We start from the raw sequence: 21,259 nt of genomic DNA, 5'->3' as shown, positions 1-21,259 counted from the left end.
ACGCACGCATAAGCCTGGCAACATGTGTCAGGCGAGAGAACAGCAATAGCAACATCAACATGTTGCTGATCATAGACCGCGCGCTCTCTGTCGACTAACTCTGCTCTCTTTTGCTTGTGTTACGCTCTCTCTCTTGTGTTCGCTACTGATCTTGCTCAACATTTTCATGTTGAATCAACATTTCCAATTCAACTTTCTGACGCGTCGCACGTATCTGTATCTGAGCGCGGTTCGTTTTCGCTGAATTTCTGGTCGTAAAGAGTATCTGTAACTCAATGCCGATCGCGTGTATCCCTGACGAACGTACCTGATAGTACGCCGCGATACGCGATCGATCGCCTCTGTTTATCCAACTGATTGCTCAAGTGTTGCGTGAAGTGCAGATTTGTAAGCGAAATAATCAAGCAAAAATAAATATAACAAATTTCAAGAAATCAAAGGTTCATTCATGAGATTTCCAAAGCCCCGCCAGAGATCTATAAATAAAGTGCTAAAGTGCCTTTGGGGCCACCTAAGCCACAAATGAGAAACGTGTTTTTTATGTGACGTGCAAAAAAATCCAAAACAGGGATTCCAAAAATTAATGAATATATTTTTATGGGAACCGGTCAGCACAAAAGATTCACCCCAAAAAGAATATCTGTAAAAAAAAAGAGAAAGAGTGTGTGCTGCTGACACAGAAAGATAACAACAAACACAACGAAAAAAAAGTTTAAAACGAGATAAAAACAGATAATTGATAAGCAAAAGTGAACAAACAATACAGCATGTTGCAACAATTTGGAGGTGGAAGCTGTGTGGGGACACCACAGCCAAGTGGCCAAGTCGCCAAGTCGTGTTCATTGCTAGGGAGGGTATCGTATACCATTTCCCAGACCAGAGACACAGTCTGCACTCCACTCCCAGACACTGTCTGCAGAGCAGACCAATTCCCAGACTCTTACCCATTCTCTCTCGACTCCACGTAAACTTACACCGAGAAGTCAGTCTTGGTCTTCGGGGGGGCCACACAATAATTGCACAATCAGCAGATTACTTTATTGCCATAGGAAAATCTGCTACATCAGCTGTGCGAATGGAGTAAGCCCCTCGCTCTCCTGCTCTCTCTCTCTTGCTCTTGTTGCTTATCTGTTTGTGTTTCCACCAAAATAGCAACAAATTAAACAGACACCAAGCAGATTTCCATAGGTGCAGAGTGCAGTGCTGCGAGCGACGGAAGTATTTTCACGTAGCGGGGGGAAAAAGCGAAACCCAAAGTGCAACAATGGCAAAATGGTTTAATGGAGCATGTCGAAATGAGTTTTTGGGCAAATTGTTGAGTTCTACAGAGTACGGGTACGACTACGAGTACTTGGTATTCGTGCATGTGTGATGAAAAACCTGCGCATCCCATTTAAATGCAGAGAGGAGTTCAAGAGACAGTGGCGGCGGAGTTGTTGGAAAGGGGGGTTTGTTTTCGCGTTGATAGATGGGAATTTGTGTGAGCTGAAACTGTGAGTGTGATCACAAAACAGAAACGGAGAGAGATTATCTTGAGAAAATGGAAAGAAAGGATAGAATGAGCAAAGGAAATTGTCTGGGAAAATCAGAAAGAAATGTCGAGACGCTGCTTGGATAGATTTGTAATACAAAGTGACATTTTAAGGCATTTTTTTAGAAGAGTTCCCAAAGCAGTTTTACTACCGGAAGTTCATTTTATGCACAGATAAAGCCATACAACAAAACAGCTTAGAGATTAATATGTTTATTGATTATGATGTCATATTATTTTCATGAAAATTATAGATCTTTGTTCTTTTCTTAAGCTTCCTCTTCGAAATCTACACTTTCTTTCCATTTAAAAATATCTTAAGCACTTTACTGAATGATCTTGCATGCTAAACATTTTGTATCATAAAAACATGCCATAATTTCGAAACCATTTGAAACCTTAAATATCTTATTTTATGGTTTCGAAACCACTTTGAAAACCTTTTGTAGTTTCCCTTTTTTTCCACGTGCACTCGCATGTCTGCCCATCATAAACTCTCCATAGCCCACACACTTTTTATAGCTTCCCTTTATTGATCATATCTCTCGCTCCCGCGCTCCCTCTGTCATTGTCACAGCCACCCTCATATTTTACGATCACCCTAAATGTTAGCCCTAATCAACCCTCAATCCTCCTGCTGCAGGGGTCTGTCCACGCTGCCACTGTCAGATGCATTTGGATGCACGAGAGACAACAAACAGAAGCCCCTGTGTGTGTAGCCTACACACAAATTGCACAAAAACATGTCAAGAGAGACAGAGAAGAGTAGAAGAAACACAACAGCAGCAGCCAAATGGATAATAAAAGACATTGTCTGATCCATTGTTGCAGTTTTTAGTTTGTTTTTTGGTTGCAGTTTTTGTTGGTTTGCTCGATTGAGTGAATGGCTGAAGTCTGTCTGTGCCACGCTAAAAAGTCCACGCTAATGGAACTGCAGTGTCTGTTGCCAAATTTCACACCATATTGACTTTTGGCTAATGACTTTTTTTTTTTTTTTTGGGCAAACAAAAGCAGAATCAATCCGATAAGATCTGGGACTGTACACCATTCCATCTGAATCCATCTGAAATTTCCGAATCGTCTCTCCCTCGCATTTGGCAGCTGTCTCTGCCGCGAGCTGTCACCCTACTCAAGCAGGGGAGGCTGCACTACCCTGTGCGTGTGTGACTGTGTGTGTGCGTGGCATGCGATCAATTATTTTATCGGGAAGTGAGAAAATGAAGGAAATTCCCAGCATTTTTTCCAAACCCTCATTCCCGCGCGGTGTATCCTGTCTGCCCATTTTTAGTTTGTTTTGTTTTCCGACTTTGAAAAGAATTTTGTAATAAATTCTTATTAGAGGCGCCTCCCCACGCACAAAGCGAGATTTATGTATGGGAGAGCGAGAGGAATCTTCCTGCAACTGAAACTTTTAGTTTTCTTTTTCAGATATTTTAATTGAAAGAATATTACGAATGAACTTAGTGGCCTCTGCTTCAGCCTCGAAGATGAAGATTGATTTTTGGCTACAGCAGCAATTTGTTGGCTTGCTGAACATTTTCATGCGCCGCTAATCAAAATTAGTCATGCCTGAAGTATGGTAGAAGAGGCGTAGAGGGCGTGAGGGGCGTTTTGTGGCAAAAGAAAATTAGTTTTTAATTTGTAATTTTTCGCACACTGCCTGCCAGCAGGCAGCAGGCGTCACAACTTTGAAGTTGTTTGTGATTTCTAATAATCGTTTCTCTTTGAACTGCCTGTGCCTGTGCCTGTGCCTTGCATCGAGAAAGTGTGAAAATGGCAAAGGAAAAGCCTCGACTCGACTCGAGTCGACAACGTTCAAGTTTTCCAGTTCAATTAGCCGCCATGGATCGCTGGATCGCGTACAGATCTCAAGAGTCCATAACAATTTCCGGCTGACAGTTTGATGGGCAATTTCTGATACACATGTTTTTTTTGTAGATCACTTTTTGCCACTCAGGCCTATGCCTTTCCCTGTGGAGAGTAGATTCCTTCACATTGAGTTGCCAGTTGTGCACTTCCTACTCGATATGAAAAGGCAGAGGCAGAGGCAGGCAGTCAGCAATTTTCTTCACTTTTCCCATTTCGAAATGGCATTGCCAACTGTTTGGCACCTTTTTGTCGAACATCCAGGGAGGAAGGGAGCGTGAAAACGTTTTTTTCTTGGATGCCGCCAAACAGTCTCTCTCTGTGGGGCAGCTGTTGAGTGTTTTGCATTTTTCAGGCTGTTTGTGTTTGATGTAAATGCCATGTAAATATTTGATCAGCCCTCTAGCCCTAGGAGCCGACAAACACATATTGTGTGTGCCCGTAGTAAACCTCAGAGAAACACTTAAATGCAGAGACACAAAGGGAGAGACGTGCGTGAGAGAGCTCATTCAGGGCAGGGCATGGGTAAGGCGTCACTTAATTAACAGGCAAATTTTATGAAGAGCCAACTCGACCCGCACATCGATTCGTTTGCTACTGTCCCCGGTCCCAGGCAGGGCTAATGACCGAACCAATGGATCGGATCGATGTAGAGCCGAAATAATCCCACAGGCGCATGTCTGGCATGCTTAATGGAGGCGCTACCTGTGTGCCACAGGGATACATATTTTATTAGAGTAAAAGAAAAGGGTTCAAGGGTTCAGAATCTGAAGTCTAAGGCCTGCTTTAATTGGTGGAAAAGCGGGAACAAATATATGTGTGTGTGTTCAAGAAAGGAAATGGGACAAGAAATTATTGTGGAGAGGGGAATGGAAGAGCAAATTAGCATGGGAAAAATGAAAGAAAATGTGAGAAAATTAATGGCCTAGAATTATGTTGAATGAATGGTAGAAAATCTTATTATAAAGAAGTGCTAAAAGATGTTGAAAGATGGTGCTTAAAGACTAAAGATGAACATGGAAGCAATAGATAAAGAACAATGGGGAACTAAGACGAGCAGGAACATTAGATTTGAATGTGACATGTAAAGTAATTTACTTAACATTTATTTACTCTTTTTCATGGGGGATTTTGCGAGAAGAATGGGAACTACATTTATTTATGTTTACATTTATAATATTATTAACTGCCTAAACAAACTAAAACCTAAATATATCAAGCTGGAAGATCCTGTTTTTAGAAGTCTTTGAGCTACCTATAAAAATACGAAGGACTTAGAGAAGGCTTTGGATGATTTGAAACTCTCCCTGCTTCCAAGGCTTACCTTAGTAAGAAAAGGTTCCATTTAGTATTCCTCCCTTCACTCCATTTATGGGAACACTTGAAAGCAACATGTAATCATGCCATTCCCCATCCCTGTGATCTTTACATAGAGTAGAACTCTTTCACAATTCAACATTCCCATTCAATTAAATGCAACTCCAGCTGAAGTTCTCCAGAACAGAACCCTTCAAGCCTTTCAAACTAATATAATAATTAGGTAAATGGCTACCCAACCTTTTTAATTCAGAAAATTATGGAGTCAAGGCTGCTGTAGGTTTCTTGCCCTATCGTTGCACCTTTTTGCTGTCTAATTGGTGCTGCACCTTTGGCAACATGTTGCCTGTTGCAGCTGCTGCTTCCATCAAATTGCAGCCGTCCTTGCCTGGTCTGACACTCAATAAACAGGCATTAATGTCGGCTTTTTGTCTACTTCTTTTTATAAGAGAGAATAAAGATGGAGAGTGAGGAGTGCCACAAGCAGAACACGGGCGAAGAATGGAGCGGAGTGGAAAGCAACTCAATCATTAATCAGCTGCAACTAATATTGTGGCAGCTGCTAGATCGTAGCTCTGGCTCCCATTCTGTTGCTGTTGCTGTTGCTGCTGCCTCCTCCTCTTTGCATTTTTCCCTTTTCTAATTGTAGTTTGACAAACATTGAACCCATTGAGCATCACAGAGCGACCTGCTCCACTTGATGATTGTAGTTCTTGGAAGGGACAGCGAACAGCTCCTCCAACTCGTACTCCAACTCCAACTCCATTTCTCGTTTTCCATCTTATCGCTGCCTTCCATTTAGTGCTTGAATTTCCACAGAAGGCGCTCCCCTTCTTGGGGCACGCCACTCAGTGTCCGTCCCCTCGCTTTGCCTCTTCAGTTTCTGGTAAATTTAATTATCATTATGCCCTGAACTATAAGCAAAGACAGGAGGAGTCAGTATGCAGTAGGCAGGAGTATCAATTTACTTAATGGTTCTTCCGCTTTTTCTTACATTTATCAATCATGGCAACACTTTCCTTCACTTGCTTCACTTCAACAACGAACGATCGATCGATCGTACGTGTAGTGGAAGATAGATATCCCCATCAGACATCCATCAATAACCAGACAATGTCCAGACAATGCCAATCGCATAGAAAGCATCTACCACTTCCACTTGGCTGGGGAAAATTTGAATAAAAAACAGAAAACGAAAAACAACGAAAAATACAAAAACATTCGAGAAATCTAATCAAAAATGATTTCCAGTAGAAAATTGGAATAGGAATCACGGTATCTGTGGGTCTCTTTCTCTCTCTCTCTTCTCTCTGTACACAAATCACGTCAGCAGACAATTTATCAGACAAAACCGAAACCTTGGCTGGGGTCAGTCTTGAGCTTTGAATGCTCGCAGGCTAATGAAATGCAATTGGAAATTTATTGGTTTGCATGCAAGATAGAATGTAATCCGCTAGTCTTCCACGGGAGACCCTAGCGATCTGAAACTGGAGTTCCACTTGAGTTTCAGTTATAATTACAATGGCCACAGTAGTTCCTCTTGCTGCACATCTGTGCAACGGCGACGAGACGTCCACTTGATGGACACAACACAACACAAAACAGTACCAGAAATTATTATATATGTACATATACGAAACGAAACAATGACGACAACTCCACATCACTCTATCTGTCTGTCTGTCTCTGTCAGAGAGGGTCCCGTCCCTCTTCTTCGTGTGCATGTTGCATGCAACATTTGTGCCTGCTTCCCCTTTACTCTCTTGTTTTGTTGATTATGCTGATGAGTTTTCTGCCTCCACTCTCTACCCCCTTTCTCTCCCTGTCTCTGTCTCTACTTATTATATATCTACAGCGCCCCATCTTCATCGCTAATAATAATAATGAAAAACTCTTCCCCCGCTCCTTCTGTCTCTCTCCTCTACATCGTGTATTATTTTTTTTTTGGCTCTGCATTTTTTCGGGGCAATGGGCTTTGGGGTTAAGGGGGTTCGGCGGTCTCTCGACTTTGTTTATGCCCCCGTAACATGCATCCCCAATGGACAATAATACGACTAGTGTCAGAGAGTGCTCGTCATAGCCGAAAAAAGCTCTGTCTGTGTATATGTATCTGTAACTGTCGTGTAGGTGCCAGCAATCCCATTGTAACATTTGGCAGAGGCCTCTACTCTTCTCCCTCCCTCTGGCTGTTTATAGAGATGAAAGATGTGAGATTGGGTTTTTTGAAAAGGTTTAAAGCGGAGCAGACAAATGTTCTTAAAGTGGTAAGAAACGTGCTCAAAAGGTGGTTTGTTTTTGTTAAACAATTCTGAGGAAATGCATCAAAATCGAGCCTCAAAAATGTGCAGCAGTTTCGTTGTTTTACATTTTATCTAGAGGTTAATAAAACTTCTGTTTGATTAGGATCTTTTTTGGCAAGGACGAAAGCGAAAGGGAATTTGCAGGAATATAAATTCTTGATCATAAAATTTCGCTGAAAGCAATGACTAAATATAATTTGGCTGCCAACAAATACTTACACACGAAATTGGGAAAGAAAATCGGCATTAAATGAAGTCGTATCCATATAAAACACTTAAAAAAGAAAGGCAAGCCAAGCCATTCCGATTGCATTGAAGTCGCTAACCAGCTTTGAGCTGCAATTATCCCATAAATTAGCATTCACTCTTTAAGCTGTTGCTATCCAAAATCGGTTCAAAGTATCTTTAAGCACTCAAACCATGAAATCTCCAGCAACACTCTTTATCTCAAATGTCTATCTCTTATTTGATACAAGCACAAAAATCCGCTTAAATTCACAAATTCTCTCCCTCTCTGTGCTGAGATAATAAACACTTGAAGAGTGAGGGCTTATAGACTGCAGACTTATCTTCATCATTAAGCAGACATTATCTGCGATTTTGCCGCATTAGAGATGCTTGTTTTTTGTGTGGCCGGGGGAAGCTCTTCCCTTGCTTTCGACCTTCGTTATGCAATTGGTTTTCCAGTCCAGCAATCAAATGCAATTGCCTGCCGGGCAACTCAAGTAACTCTTAATGAAATGCATTAAGGCTCGCTGCCTCGCTGGCTCACTCGCTGGCCGGGCCCCATCGTTTATATGAAGATCTCATATGCTCGAGCAGATTGACGCAAAAAAAACTCATTTCCCCCCATTGAAAATGAACACAACAAAAACCCTCTCGAGTTACATGCCTAATGTTGTTATATATACCCAGATCCGATGTACGCCTTTGCTGGTATAAGAAAAAATGAACGAAAAACTTAAATTAGCCTCAATTGTTTATAATTTCCACAAAAGTGCTTATATGCTGTGGACGGCTGGCTGTCAAGTGTTGCTCCGCTGCTGCTGCTGCTGCTCTGCGTTGAGTGAGGAAGTGAGTGGAGTGGAGGGACTCGTCTCGATCTCATCTTGAGACCGGTTCCACCCGCTATGCTATAAAGTTCCGCCGAAAACTTGGACAGCGGCTTCACTCTGGCCTCCCCTCTCTCACACAGCAGGTTTCGTGTCTAATTAATGCACTTCGATAAACGTCAGAGTAGAGATACAAGAAAAATATACATATGTGTATGACCAGCAAAAGTGTAGCAAAATCTGTGCTGAAATTCTAAATACCCTGTTGATTAGGTTAATCCCCATGCAGGTACAAGTAAATATTGTTTAAGCTGGGTTAAATATGATGGGATTACCCCCTGGAAACCCTTAAACCCGAGCCCATGCTTGAGACTGCAATCTGTGCGCATTTGTGTGTTTTTCTGTAAGGGTTTTGTTGTATAAATTATTGTTACCTTTACATATAATTTGGTGACACAATTGCAAAGGTTTTAACTAAAAGGCCGCCACTTGTTAGTTTTGCACATTTGCGCCACTTTTACTTACATTTTTAGCACACAAATTCAGTTCAATTAATGAACCAATTTCAAACCCAATTCACTTTATCATTCCTGAACATTTCACATGACTGTGACTACCGACTCTGCCTTTTTTATTAATTAAAAATCTATTTACTAGGTTCTTTCTTCCCATCTTTGACAAGCTTCTGCTTTAAATTCTCATATTTTTTCTGCCCTGCCAAACTTCTACCCAAAATCCTAATACCCACTTCAAGAGCAACGACAGCGCTTAGTTTTTTTTTGTAGATCGCGCCTGGCGCTCCCTTTTCAAGACTTTGTTGTGCTCTACGTTGTTTTCTTTTATTTTTTTGCATAAATACATAAATTTATTAATTTTACGATCTTTGAGTTCACTCTGGGCGATAACCGTTCGTTGATAAGCCCCCAAAGGCAACCCAAAATAAAAAATTCAATGGAAATATCTTTGGCAATGTTGTACAGACGGCAGGCGGCAGCCTTTTGCTGCTGTCAACGGAAAACATATATTTCCAGCGTTAATTTCTATATAAATTTGAAATACGATCTATAAAATACTTTAATGCCGGGCATTACATTTTTGTTGCGTTGCTTTATTATTAATAATGTTTTACACACCTTAAATGATGATTGGGGGGGAGCAGAGTCGAGCAGCAGCCTTCTTAAGCAGCAAAAAAATAAAAGACAGCCATTGAGTGTCTGTCAAATTGAACACCCAAACGAAACCATAACCTGAGAGGCTACTTGGCTATGCAGTTGACAGCTCTCCAAAGTCATGAATTTTGTTTTCTGTTTTTCTGTTTTCTGTTTTCAACCAGTTTTTGGCATTGAAGTGGCGTAGAATTTTTCGGATATTTTGCCTGTGACACAATTAGCCAACGAGTTTTATTGTTTGTATTTTTTGCGTAGCTTTGAAAAAATCGATCAATGAGAGCTCTACCCAATGTCAACAGACAGCATCATCGTCAGTAAAAACAAAATGTAGCGCATTTTGTGTGCTCCCAGACAGCAGACGACCCCCAAGACGGCAGAACATGTGTTGACTTGATCTCTTGATCGCTTTAATCTCCGCACAAATACAAATACGATGAGTACCCCTCGTCGTGTGATGTTTCATTTCCTTAATGCATTAATCAGCCAACAGTTTTCAGACACTGAAAATGTCACTCATTATTAGTTTTATATGTTTTCTTCTACACAAAAAATGTAAAGCAATTTCCTTTTGAGATTCGAGCTCAATGATAAGACAGCAGCGCCCCAAACAGCAGCAGCCAGCAGCCGCCTTGTCTAGACAGTACACTGTACCTCAGTCTGTGGTCTGCCTCTGCCCACAGGAAAGAGCACCCAAAAATCTCTGTGCAGAGAGCGAAAAGGTGGAGAAGTCAGACAGACAGACACTCGCGATAAGGCGCTGCTTTGGATTTGGTTTGCTGGCTTTGCATTTTGGCGAAAGTTGTCAATGCTGCTGTCAAAGGTGCGTTACAGATAAACCAACAAAAACAAAAAAGGTCTACAAAAAATGGTTAAGAAAAAAAGAGTAAATAAAATAAAACGCCTTCGCACAGGAAATCAGTCTGAACTTTTGGCATTTCCAGGCGGCCACAAAAGTTCAGCGTACATCTGTACCCACCCCATCCACACTCGTAGATATTTTTCTCTTGAAAGATATATACCTTCAGATAAACCCCATTAAATGCCAATGCAAACTGCAATTGCATAAATTTCAATAGACAATAGTTTTTCTTTTGCCAAAGAAATATGCAAACAATTAGGACGCCCACATGACCCACAAAAGTCACATTTCAAAACAATATTTTCTCGCGGAGTTGGAGGGGAGAGAGCGGGTTTGACTGTTGATTGTCTGATGCCCTGTGGGTGCTTGAAAATTTTGACAAAAATTTGATTTATATGCGCCTTTTGTTTTTGAATCAATTTTCACGACTTGAGTCGGGGTTTGATTGAAATTATTGACTGGTCCAGTGACTGAGCAACTAAGGGGTTGGTGGCTGTAAAACTGGGGACTGCACTGAAACTGAGTGGCTCTCAAAGTGTATCTGGGATACTTTAACCGGAGTTAATCGCCAAACTCCTTCTCTCAAACTATGGCGTAAGCTTCTCAAACCTGTAGCCGAGCTGCTCTCAAACTCCTAGCCTCAGGCTGAGTCACTTCTCTGCCACTTTTGTTGTCTTTTGAAATGATTTTGTTGTTGTTGTTGTTTTTTGCATAGGTCATAAATTTCAAGAGATTTCCGCATTGCCACTGCAACACTTTTTGTCTCGTCGGTCGAGTGAGTGTCAGCTGCAGCAGTGCTTATCAAACCGTAGATGGTGATTCACATTGTCATCTGAGATTCCCTGCACTGAAAGATTTGATTGATTGCCACGGTACTATCGCAAAGGCAGGCACGCATCTAAAAATTGGTGATATATCTATGAGGCTCTGTGGATTGTAGGGAAATGGGTGTGTGCATGGTCTTTATGTGCAGGATTTAAGAGTATGATGCCAGAGTTCACTGTTCACTCATAACCCATTATATGGGTTATTTTTTATGATAGTTTTGGAGTTAGGTTTTGGAACCCAAAAGTGTATTTCTGTTGCAATTACTGCTCTCAAGTCTTTCAATTTAATTGCAGTTTGTCTTTCCAAGCTGAAGTCTGCTGAAAATGTACTTTAAACACATCTTCGTGACTTTCAGACTTCAGTTTGACTTAAAACTAAGTTTTCGGCTATACTTTTTGCTTGACTTTGAAACTAAAACTTTTGTTTCTTGCATTTTGAAAAGTTTTTGTTTGACTTTAAGGTTGTGTAGCAGCACAGTCTCTCCCAGATGTGCATGCACAGTGTATGTGTTGAAGGCTGAACGTGAAAATGTGGTCTGAAATTGAGAGTTTAAGCTGAGTTTAAATTTCAAATTAAAGAATTCAATTTAAAGGGAAGCATTGATGACTGTCTCTGATTCACTTCCAATAGCAGCAGTTAACCTTAATTTTTCTGACATTTCTCCATTCCTGACACTCTCTCTAATTATTGAAGAACTTTAATTTTGTGTTTAATTACTTCATTCGCATTGAGTTGTTCTCAAATTATATACATTCCCTCACATCCTGGACTACCAGAGCTCTGCAATTAAAGTGTTTAGCACTCTTACAGTTGAGAGTTAGCAGAGGGGGGGAGGGAGTTTTTGCAGAGTGAAATATAGAGAGCAGCAGAGGGGCGACTACTGTGGCATATTCCCCATGAAGTGCAATCAAAACAATTACAGCCAATTCACGCAGTGCTAAAAACAACAACTGTTCGTAGAGAGAGAGCGAGAGAGAGAATAAACCAACAACAATAAAGCAGAAACATCGAAACGCTCGTCGTCTATATGTTGATGACATTAGAAAATTGTTGTTTATTGCATTTCCTTGTTATTGTCGGCAGACCCGGCCCGGCCCGGCCCGAAGTCAAGCCCAAGTCCAAGTCCAAGTCTCAGTGGAAGACTGTGTGGAAGTCTCTCCCCCCAACCAGCGTCTTGGCCAGCAGCAACCAGAAGTGTTCTCTGTGTATGTTTCTCCTTCTGGTGTCTGTCTGTCTCGTTCAAGTGTCAACGACTGCTGCGGGCCAAAGAACTAACAAACCAATTGACAGGCAGCAAAAAAAATAGCTATAGAAATGGCATGACGCCTGCTTACACATAGCATAGATACAGCTACAGATACAGATGGATGCTCGTTTGTATGTTTTTGAGTGCTCCGTTGGGGTGTCAGTCGTCGCATGTGTCAAGTAGTTGATAAAACTCATAAAACATGAAACATAAATGCAGTTCCGGGTGCTTAAATCATGGATTTATTTTTGTGCGTTGAATTTACTGTACTTGAAATTATTCTTCTATCATTTTTAAACAATCGAAAGCTGCCGTAACACCCGCTCCATTAAATTCCACTCACGTGCTACTCAACTTGACATTGAAAAGTTGTCGAATCCATTAGGGCTCTCCTCTCCATCCCTACATCCATTGTGCTGCTGCTCCATTAAGATGGCTTCGAGGTGCGATAGTTTTTTCTCTCTCTTTGGCTGTCAATCAGCAAAGCCCGTCATGTGAAATGGATGCTAATTAGGCGTTAATGAGTCGTCTTGGCCATAGAAAACGAAACAAGTTCGTGGGGAATAGACATAGAAATCGAATGGGAAACGGGGACTCACTCTAACTTTGAGGAACATCAACTGCGACTCTTGAGGAATCCTCACTCCAAAGGTTGAGGCCTCATGTGGACTCCAAATGAAGCCAGGGCAGGGTAGGGTGTGTCCCGTGCAGTTCATTGGACGCTCAATTTATGAATCCACGCTTCAATTAAAAATGATTGATGCAAAGCCCAAGAATGGCTGGGCCCTAGCAATGAACAACGCACGACTGGGGCAACATTAAACAAATATCTGGGTTACCCCCAGAGTCGCTTTCCCCATAAATGATAAATTTGAATCCTCAATTTCGTATCTGCCGCAGCGATTAATCAATGTATAAAGTGAACAACGAACAACCGACGACCACCAAAATGAAAAACTTGTGAAAAACTCAAAAATCAAAGCATCGAAAAACAAAATCCACCGCGAAACGAAATGTCTGCTGCCAGCACAAGCAGTCGACCGCCCACGTCGCCACTTGCGGCGCCCATTTACGATGGTTATGCCACGATCCGTGCTCGAGGATTGACCCGCTCCTGTTCCATACGAGCCGCAGAAGCCACCGAAGCGGCTGCGTCCTCGACACATCATCCGCGCATGCTGCAGCCTCAAAGGAAGAGAACTGTGTCGCTGCGCAGCAGCTACAGCCAGGGGAATGCCGAGGAGATCTATGCGCGGGCAAAGCCAGTGAGGACACCCACCATAGGCGGTGACTTGGAGCCCATTTATGCGAGTGCCGGCACAGCGAACTCGGTGGGTTTTCGACCGCTCTCCGATGCCTCGAGCTCCTCGGGCGGTGGCAGCATGCCCTGCGATTATCAGAATGTCAAGAAGAATTCGCGCTTCTCCCTGGACTCACTGCAGAGCAGTGCCACGCCCAAGACCCCGGACTACAATACGGCGGGGGAGGAGGAGCACATTTTTCTGTACACCGCACCGGATAGTCCCAAGCGGCGGCTGGACAGCGGACTGCGCAGCTCCTACGACAGCTCCGAGCGTGGCTGCTACTCCCCGCTGCCAAAGATCAGTTTTGACATGCAGGAACGGGATCGAGAGAGGGAACGCGATCCGAGGATACGTCCGCCCACGTTGCGACACAATTCCGTGGGTTCCACGGGCTGTCGGAGGCCCATGACGCTCTCACTGACGGAGGCGCCGCGATCGCCCACGGGCCTGCCACCGCCTGCGCCGGTGCGGCGCGAGAGTCTCTACGCCAAGCCAAAGATCTATGCCACGCCCACGAGGCCACCGACCAGCACACGCCTCAATTTGTACGAGCTGCCGATAGTCACGCAGCGCAGCAGCAGCGCAGAGCTGCTGGAGCGATCCTTTACGAGTCAGAGCCTCGCCACCATCGACCAGGACGAGCTGCTGGTCGTCCCCAATGCCATGCCCATGCTACCGAATGCCGTGGATCGGCGCTACCACACGCTGGGGCACATGAGGGTAAAGAGCATGGGAGCGGGCCTGCACCGCAGCCTCGATGTGCCCGTGGGCTCCATGCTGGACATGGCCACCGGTGGACACTGGCGGACGCATCGCGGCGGCAACAAGTCGGTGGGGAATATCTATGCCTCGGCGGATGCGGCAGTCAGCGATCTGAATCGCATGGCTCCGGAGTACATGGATCCGTTGGACTTTAAGATTGGCTGCCAGACGACGCTCAGGAGTAAGCCGTTGATTCCCTGGTACGAGCTGGCCATTCGGAGGGATTTCAAACGGCAATCGTGTCCCCCCATCAGTGGGGGTGTGGGCATGGGTGGGCAACCATCGCTGACCTTGGCCGCTTCGCCGCAAGAGGAACTCGAACAGGTGATGTACATTTCTTGATGGAGATAAAATGTGATTGAAAATATATTGATATTCGATAGAGATCGATAGAAGGTATCGAACTTCATAGTTTCCATCCCTAGCGATCGATAACTCATCGATTGTTGGTCGTAACCAATCGAAATATCACCAATTCACCTACTCCAAAGTACCCAAAAACCAAATGAGTAATGATAGCATTAGTCAACGATCTATCGAATATTTCTGTACCCATCACCCCTATAAAATCGAATTGAAGCTGACCACAGAGACCACATTAGAAATTCTTATAAATTTCCAACAAATTCCCCCATGTTTTGTGGTTACTGTTATAAATTTCATGGTGTCCATGTTCTATGTATGTTCTGTGTATGCGGGGTTCCTGGTGATGTCTTCACCTGGCATGGCATGGCAAGCTATTTCGCTTACGTCCGGCTATGGCATTACGAATGCAAGTCATCGAATATGGCCAGCAGCAGGCTCCACACTTGACCAACAATGTCACTGCAACTGCAGCAGCAACAAGCAATAGAAAATGCAACTGCAACAACTACAGTACGAGAAAATGCAACTGCAACTGCAACAGTATTGGGGCAGAAGCAGCCAGCGGCAGCAGTATGCGACTGTCAGTCGCCGTTAGATGATGCTTTACCCCACTGATTGATTTAATCAAACTTGCATGAGGAGCCTCGAGAGCCGCAGTTGGAGCTGCATGCCTGCCTGCATTTGTCGCTTGTCTTGAGGCCTTCGTGGTGCTCTTCGGGGTCCTCTTCTGGCTCCAGCTCTGCCTCTATCTCTGTGCTCTCTGGCATATTAAATCAACGAAACACGCTCGACCCAAACGTCTTTCCCATTAGGTTCACGTACCATGGATTACAGCGCTTCTCGTACTGTTCCTGATTTTAATCCTACGTCCATGTCCGTTTTGGTGGAAGCTTCACCACAAACAACATTTGTTGTTGCTGCTGCTGCTGCCACTACGACTGCTGCTACTGATGACCAAAACTGATGACCTGATTTCGCAGAACATGCAATTGATATGTCCAACGAAAGAAATCGCCAGCTAGCCAGCTTTCAATGTGGTTTTATACTCAGCCATGGGAATGCCCTGCAAAAAAGGCAAAGACGTTGTTGATTTATAGACTCTGTTTTTCTTTTCGTAGATATTTATTTCATTGATACGAGGAGAGCACTTGATAATTGTGGATTCATTTGGAAGAGGAGGAATCATATTTCATGCAGAAGAACGCAGAATTAGAGGGGGAATTCTGCCCACAACATATGAATGAATTATGGTGAAAATTTAAGTGAATTAATCATTAACTCCACATTTTAAATCCTCTTATTTCTGCCCATAAGCTGACCCCAAATGAAAACCAAACCAATACTCTGGAACGTGTTGAAGTGTGGTCTGAATATATTTGAGCATTGTGCACCATGGATTTCGATCCCAAAATACACACACTCGATAGCCATTCATGAACCCCTTGATGCCTCGATACCTGGCTCCTCCACTGAAAAAATTTCGTCGCCAATTGCGGCTCCAATCAATGTCAGCTTTCAAAACAAATAAAGTTGCCATTAATGCCGTTCGCTCGGACGAGTACACTTTGGAGTACGTTTGCTTTTTGTTTTGTTTTTGATCTCTCAGTTTTCTTAAGGTTTTTTTTTGCCTTGTTTTTGGCTCGTTTTTTTTTAAAGCGGTTTTTAGACTTAGCCTCTTCGACGCCACTAGCTTTGCTGTTTTTTTGTGTTTAAGGCGTTTTTCATGTTTATTTCATGTTTATTTATGAGCACTAGCAGCTCTAGCAGCAGCTGCCAGCCAGCAGTCCCCAATGTTTGGGTCTGGGACTGGACTGTGTTGCGTGTCTTGGGACAGCGACAGCAGCAACATCAGCTTGGGTTAGTAGGTAACTCGAGCCGCCGCCATCCATCGAGGGACTATGAAAATGAAAAGTGAAATTGTCAGATGGCGTGTGAACAAAGGCAGCCCCAGTCACTGGGGATCGATGAAGGAAATTGTAGATAAATGTAGAAATTATAGATAAACTATCGATAGACATAATGCAAGGGTTTGTAGGGTTAGAATATTATTTTTTATATTTCTTAATGGATATAACTCAACATCTTTATGGGTTTCACAGGATTTCTATCGATCGATTTTGTTTTGCTAATTTTCGATACTAAAATCGATTATTAAATGATATTTTCTATTTCATTAAGTACAAATTAGAATCATTGAATTAAATTCCACACTAGTACCATTCAATAAGTACTAGAAATACTCATGTAGAAATGTTCCTTTCTTTCGAAATCTTTTGATTAAAAGGTCAGCTGCCATACCCTCGTGGCTCTTACAGTTTTACAGCATAGTCATGAGCGTTTACAGTTTTAGCAATTCTGAGACCATGTCATAGGTGAGATCAGAAATGTCAGAAAATTTGATTAAAGAGTTCAACTATGGGGTGCAATTGTTGAATGCCAAAAGTTGATTGCTTTTAATTGATTTAATTTGTTGTTTTATTTGTATTTTATTACTTCAATTTACATATTTGGCAATTTCCAACGAAATACAATGTGTCATCGTTATGACAATTCAACCTTTTCGAGGTTCGTGAGCAAAAAAAAAGCGTGGAAAGTGAGTGAAATTAAGCATAATTTTCCTGCTTCTATATTTCATATTTAACTATACCAAAAGAGCTATGAGTTCAATGATATATCGCCATATCCGTCACTTCTATCAACCCACCGTTTGTGATTAATGTGAATTTGATTGTTGTTATTATTATTCCATTCCACTCCATTCAGGAGAAGGGCAGTCAGCATAATTAATGAATGTAATGAGCGGCTTTGTGTTCGAAAATTTCAATTCAGTCAAGTGCTTGAATTGAGTGTTAAATGCCTGAAATCACCTGACAACTTATGATTGTTAATTTATTAAATGGTTTCCATACAACAGATACATAGACAGATGTAAAGGGTGTTGGAATAGCTTTGAAAATTCGTTCTAAAGAACAGCACTTTGAGCGTGGAGTACGGGTACCCGCTTGATTTGCTGATGGATTGCTCCCACCTTTTAATGTAACACCTCAGAATATATTAAGCAGCCAGAGTTGGAGGTGCCTCATTATGGTGGCAAGGACAGGTCATCAACCGTTTGTGTTCTACTTTCATACTTCCACTCGTACTCTGTATTCTGCATAATTAATAAATCTTTTGGGGCTGACAAAACGCCAACAAATTACCAGCTACAGCTTCAGTCCGGCGTGCCGGGCCTTAAATAACTTGTTGGGTTTTTTATCTATTTGAAAATCGCTTATTAAAACCGTTTGCTCTATGATAAACGAGATGGCAAACTGGCGATTGGCGGCCAGCGATTGTGTGGAGAGCGGCTGGCTGGCTCTCTGCCTGTCTGTCTGTTTCTCTGGCTGTCTGCCTGTCAGCGCGCGCTGAATCCACATGCAATATATTTGTATCTCATAGATACTCGCAGTAATTGCCACTGCCAGTGCGAGCGGCTGCAACAAAGAAACTGGTTGACTAGCTGAATATCTCCCAACTGCAACTTCAACTCAGCGCTTAAATCTCAATCTCATGTGGCGTGGTATGGAGTATCTGCGTATCTCAAAGTTAATATCTCAACTCCATATGTTTCTCAACTGCTGCATGGCAGTTTGTTTTTTGTCAGTGGCTACATTGGATTTACGAGGTTTACTCTCAGATATATTTTCAATATAAAATATGATGCCCAAATAATTGTCCATTGATTTGTGTAATCATTATGTGGTAGTGTGTAATGTAGACATGGGAGTGTATTTACTTTTACTTTACTTTTAATTAGTTATCCATTAAAAATCATGGCAATCGGATAAATATTCTCCATTAATCTTCATGTCAAAAGTACAAACGAAATTTTACCCATACCAGAAGGGTTCTCTTTTTCTCATACCCGATTAACAGGTACATTCAAGTCGTAAGACCCATTCATCACAGCCTTCTCTTCTTGTTTTTTCCTATTCTACCCATTGCATTCAATTTGTAATTTAATTATGAATATTTATATCTACATTCATGTCGTACATTTTACTATGCAAGTCAGCAAAAGCAAAGCCAACCTCTGATCTTTCGTGGGCACGTGTTTTGCTTGTAGTTTGTACATTTTTTTGTTGTTTTCGCTGGGCTTGCACTTGGGGATTTTTTGTGGTTTTTTGGGCCCGTCACAGGTGGTGCTGCTGGTGTCTGAACCAAACCAGTTTGTAGTTCTTTAACAGGGCTCCCAAAAGACCTACAGAAAAAACAGAAGACCAAAAACTTGTTTCCGACCGCAGAAAACCTCGACAACAACAAAAAAAGAGTGGCAGAGTGGCTGGTGGCAGGAGAAGCCATGCCACCAGATGGATAGACAGAGAAATAAAGACGTGACCATGATGAAGCTTGTTTGTTGTGCGAGGAGGCAAAAGGACGAGTCTGTAACTGTCTGTCTGACTGTTTTTCTCCCCGAGGAAATCAGCGGCAAAGTAAACTCCAGTCCAAGCCCAGAATCAAAACAAACAAATGAACACAAAACGCACAACTGAAAACGGAATCAGAATCGAAATCCAGAAACCAAAGAGAAGGCCGAACGACCCTCTCCCATTCCACTTTTGTTTAATACGCAACAAAGAGGGGCAACAAATATGCTTTACACAAACTTTTCTCGGCTCTTTGTCGATTTGAATTTTCAAACTGAACCGCAAACACAAATATCATATTATCAGCGTCATCGTCATCATCAGCGAGCAAACTGGTTGCATGCATCTTCATTGTCTCTTGTCGAATGTCTGTCTGTACGTGCCTCTGTTGCGGCTTCCGGTCTTGCACAGAAATCAATAAAAAACGAAGAAACTAAAGCGGAGCAGGGGGAACATGGAGACACTTGAATTGCCATTGATCGTGTCACAGGGACACACCAGTCATTGTTGTGATTGTTTGCGCTCAAAAGTGTCTTTAATAAAGGGATAAATTGGACAGTGAAGGGCAGTGAATTTGGATGGAGCCCGGGTCTAATAATAATCGTAAATTCTGATTGAGTTTATTGAGCGATTTGGAAAGGGGTTTCAATTGGATTGGGGGTCTTTAACGAAGCTTACAAATGATTGTCTAATGAAATGAGGAAAGAAAAATATGGAAAACGAGAAGGGACGTGTGAGACGCTTCTTACGCGTCACAACTTTTATACCCGGCACTCAGTACTACATCTGCACCTTAGCGGTGATTTGTCAAATTTTACATTTTTTCTTCATCTGTCATCTACTTCAACAACACTGCCCACGCCAACACGCTCCTTTAGCTCGCCACCCACCCCTAGAGCAACACACTGCAGAGTCAGGGCAGAGACGCGGCAGCGGCAGAAACGTGTCGGAGGCAGGGGCCACAAACTGCGCGAAGCAGAGTGTAAATGAGAGAATGTGTAAAAAACAAATATAAGCTGCGGGACGGGGTGGATTTTTCCACTGCAAATTAATTTATTCATTTTGGCCCTAATAATGCTTCAATCGGATAATCTGGTAATCTGATAGATATGGTCATTCCCTACGGAATGGCGTTTTTAGTTTTCTGTTATCTTCTTATCCCAAATTGTAGATTTGGGAGGTTTTCGCCCTTTTGCGGGGGCGGGGCTCATTTTTGAAATACACTGGTTTCAGTGTGAGCATACAGCAGTCTAGAGCCAAAATTTGGTGGCTCTAGCTCCTATAGTCTCTGAGATCTAGCCGACAAACAAGACGGACAGACGGACGGACGCACAGACGGACAGACAGACATGGTTCTATCGACTCGGCTATTGATGCTGATCAAGAATATATATACTTTATGGGGTCGGAAACGTTTCCTTCTGTGCGTTACATACAACCGTTATTCGCACAAATACAATATACCCTATTTACTCTTCGAGTACCGGGTATAAAAAGGCAAAATTAAAGCTAGAAGCTTGGAAATGGAAAAAGTTATGTTTAAAGTTAGGGCTTGTTCTTGTGTTTAAAATCATGTACAAATTATATTGATATTCCCTATTTAATTTAGAGCTACAAAAATGGTTTTATCTTTCACTTTCGTAAATAAATGAACAACAAACACCAACTGCAAATCCTTTCCCATGATACTCAAATTTCACTTGTCTTTATTAAAAGCTAATCTTTGGAGATTTCTGTACACTTAATTACTAATAATGCTTATTGTAAAACTTGTTAAAATATCTTTGAGTGGTGGATACACACAAACGGATATTTAAGCTCAAGTTTAATCTGTCTGTTAAACTGCAAAATCTTTTCAAATCGTTTATTGTACAAAAACCAATCCTGAAATTAAATGCATTTCATAGACTCTCAAACTAATTTCTTTACCTTTCTCTCATTGCAGGTAAGTTCTCCAACCATACCATAAAATGGCAAAAAATCTGCAGTGGGGGGTAACGTAAGTGTGTGTGTCTGCAGAGGGGGGTGAGCGGACGGTGCAGACCATTAGCCAAATGGCAAATTTATCTAAGTAGCAATAATTTTCTTTTTGGCGGCAAGAACTTTGCACAGTGGGAGAAAGAGAGTTAGAGAGGAAATCCACAATTGTACAAATAATGTGAGGCTCTGCAATCTTGATCTTTCACCGGAAAGGATGAGGAGGAGGAGGAGGAGAACTTCCATTCTACTGGGATACAAAAAAACAACTGAAAC

At 42.3% G+C, this 21,259-nt stretch overlaps 1 protein-coding gene across 14 annotated transcripts in view; it reads left to right on the top strand.

The window, feature by feature from the left end:
• LOC117901252 (protein sickie) overlaps positions 1-21,259 on the top strand; it is a 203,087-nt gene that overhangs the window by 171,645 nt on the left and 10,183 nt on the right. Inside the window, exons 1-2 of one of the 14 annotated variants that reach the window (XM_034811946.1) lie at positions 178-387; positions 13,069-14,558. The exons of the other annotated variants lie outside the window; for them this stretch is intronic. Coding sequence (XP_034667837.1) covers positions 13,182-14,558 — 1,377 coding nt within the window. The 5' untranslated portion in view covers positions 178-387; positions 13,069-13,181. Of the gene's footprint in view, positions 1-177; positions 388-13,068; positions 14,559-21,259 lie in introns of those variants that run through there. 14 annotated transcript variants of the gene reach the window in all.

This window comes from Drosophila subobscura, chromosome U (assembly GCF_008121235.1).
Source record: "Drosophila subobscura isolate 14011-0131.10 chromosome U, UCBerk_Dsub_1.0, whole genome shotgun sequence".
Classification (NCBI taxonomy): Eukaryota; Metazoa; Arthropoda; class Insecta; order Diptera; family Drosophilidae; genus Drosophila; species Drosophila subobscura.
The sequence above is the reverse complement of the archived record's forward strand: the minus strand, read 5'-3'. Positions and strand labels throughout refer to the sequence as shown.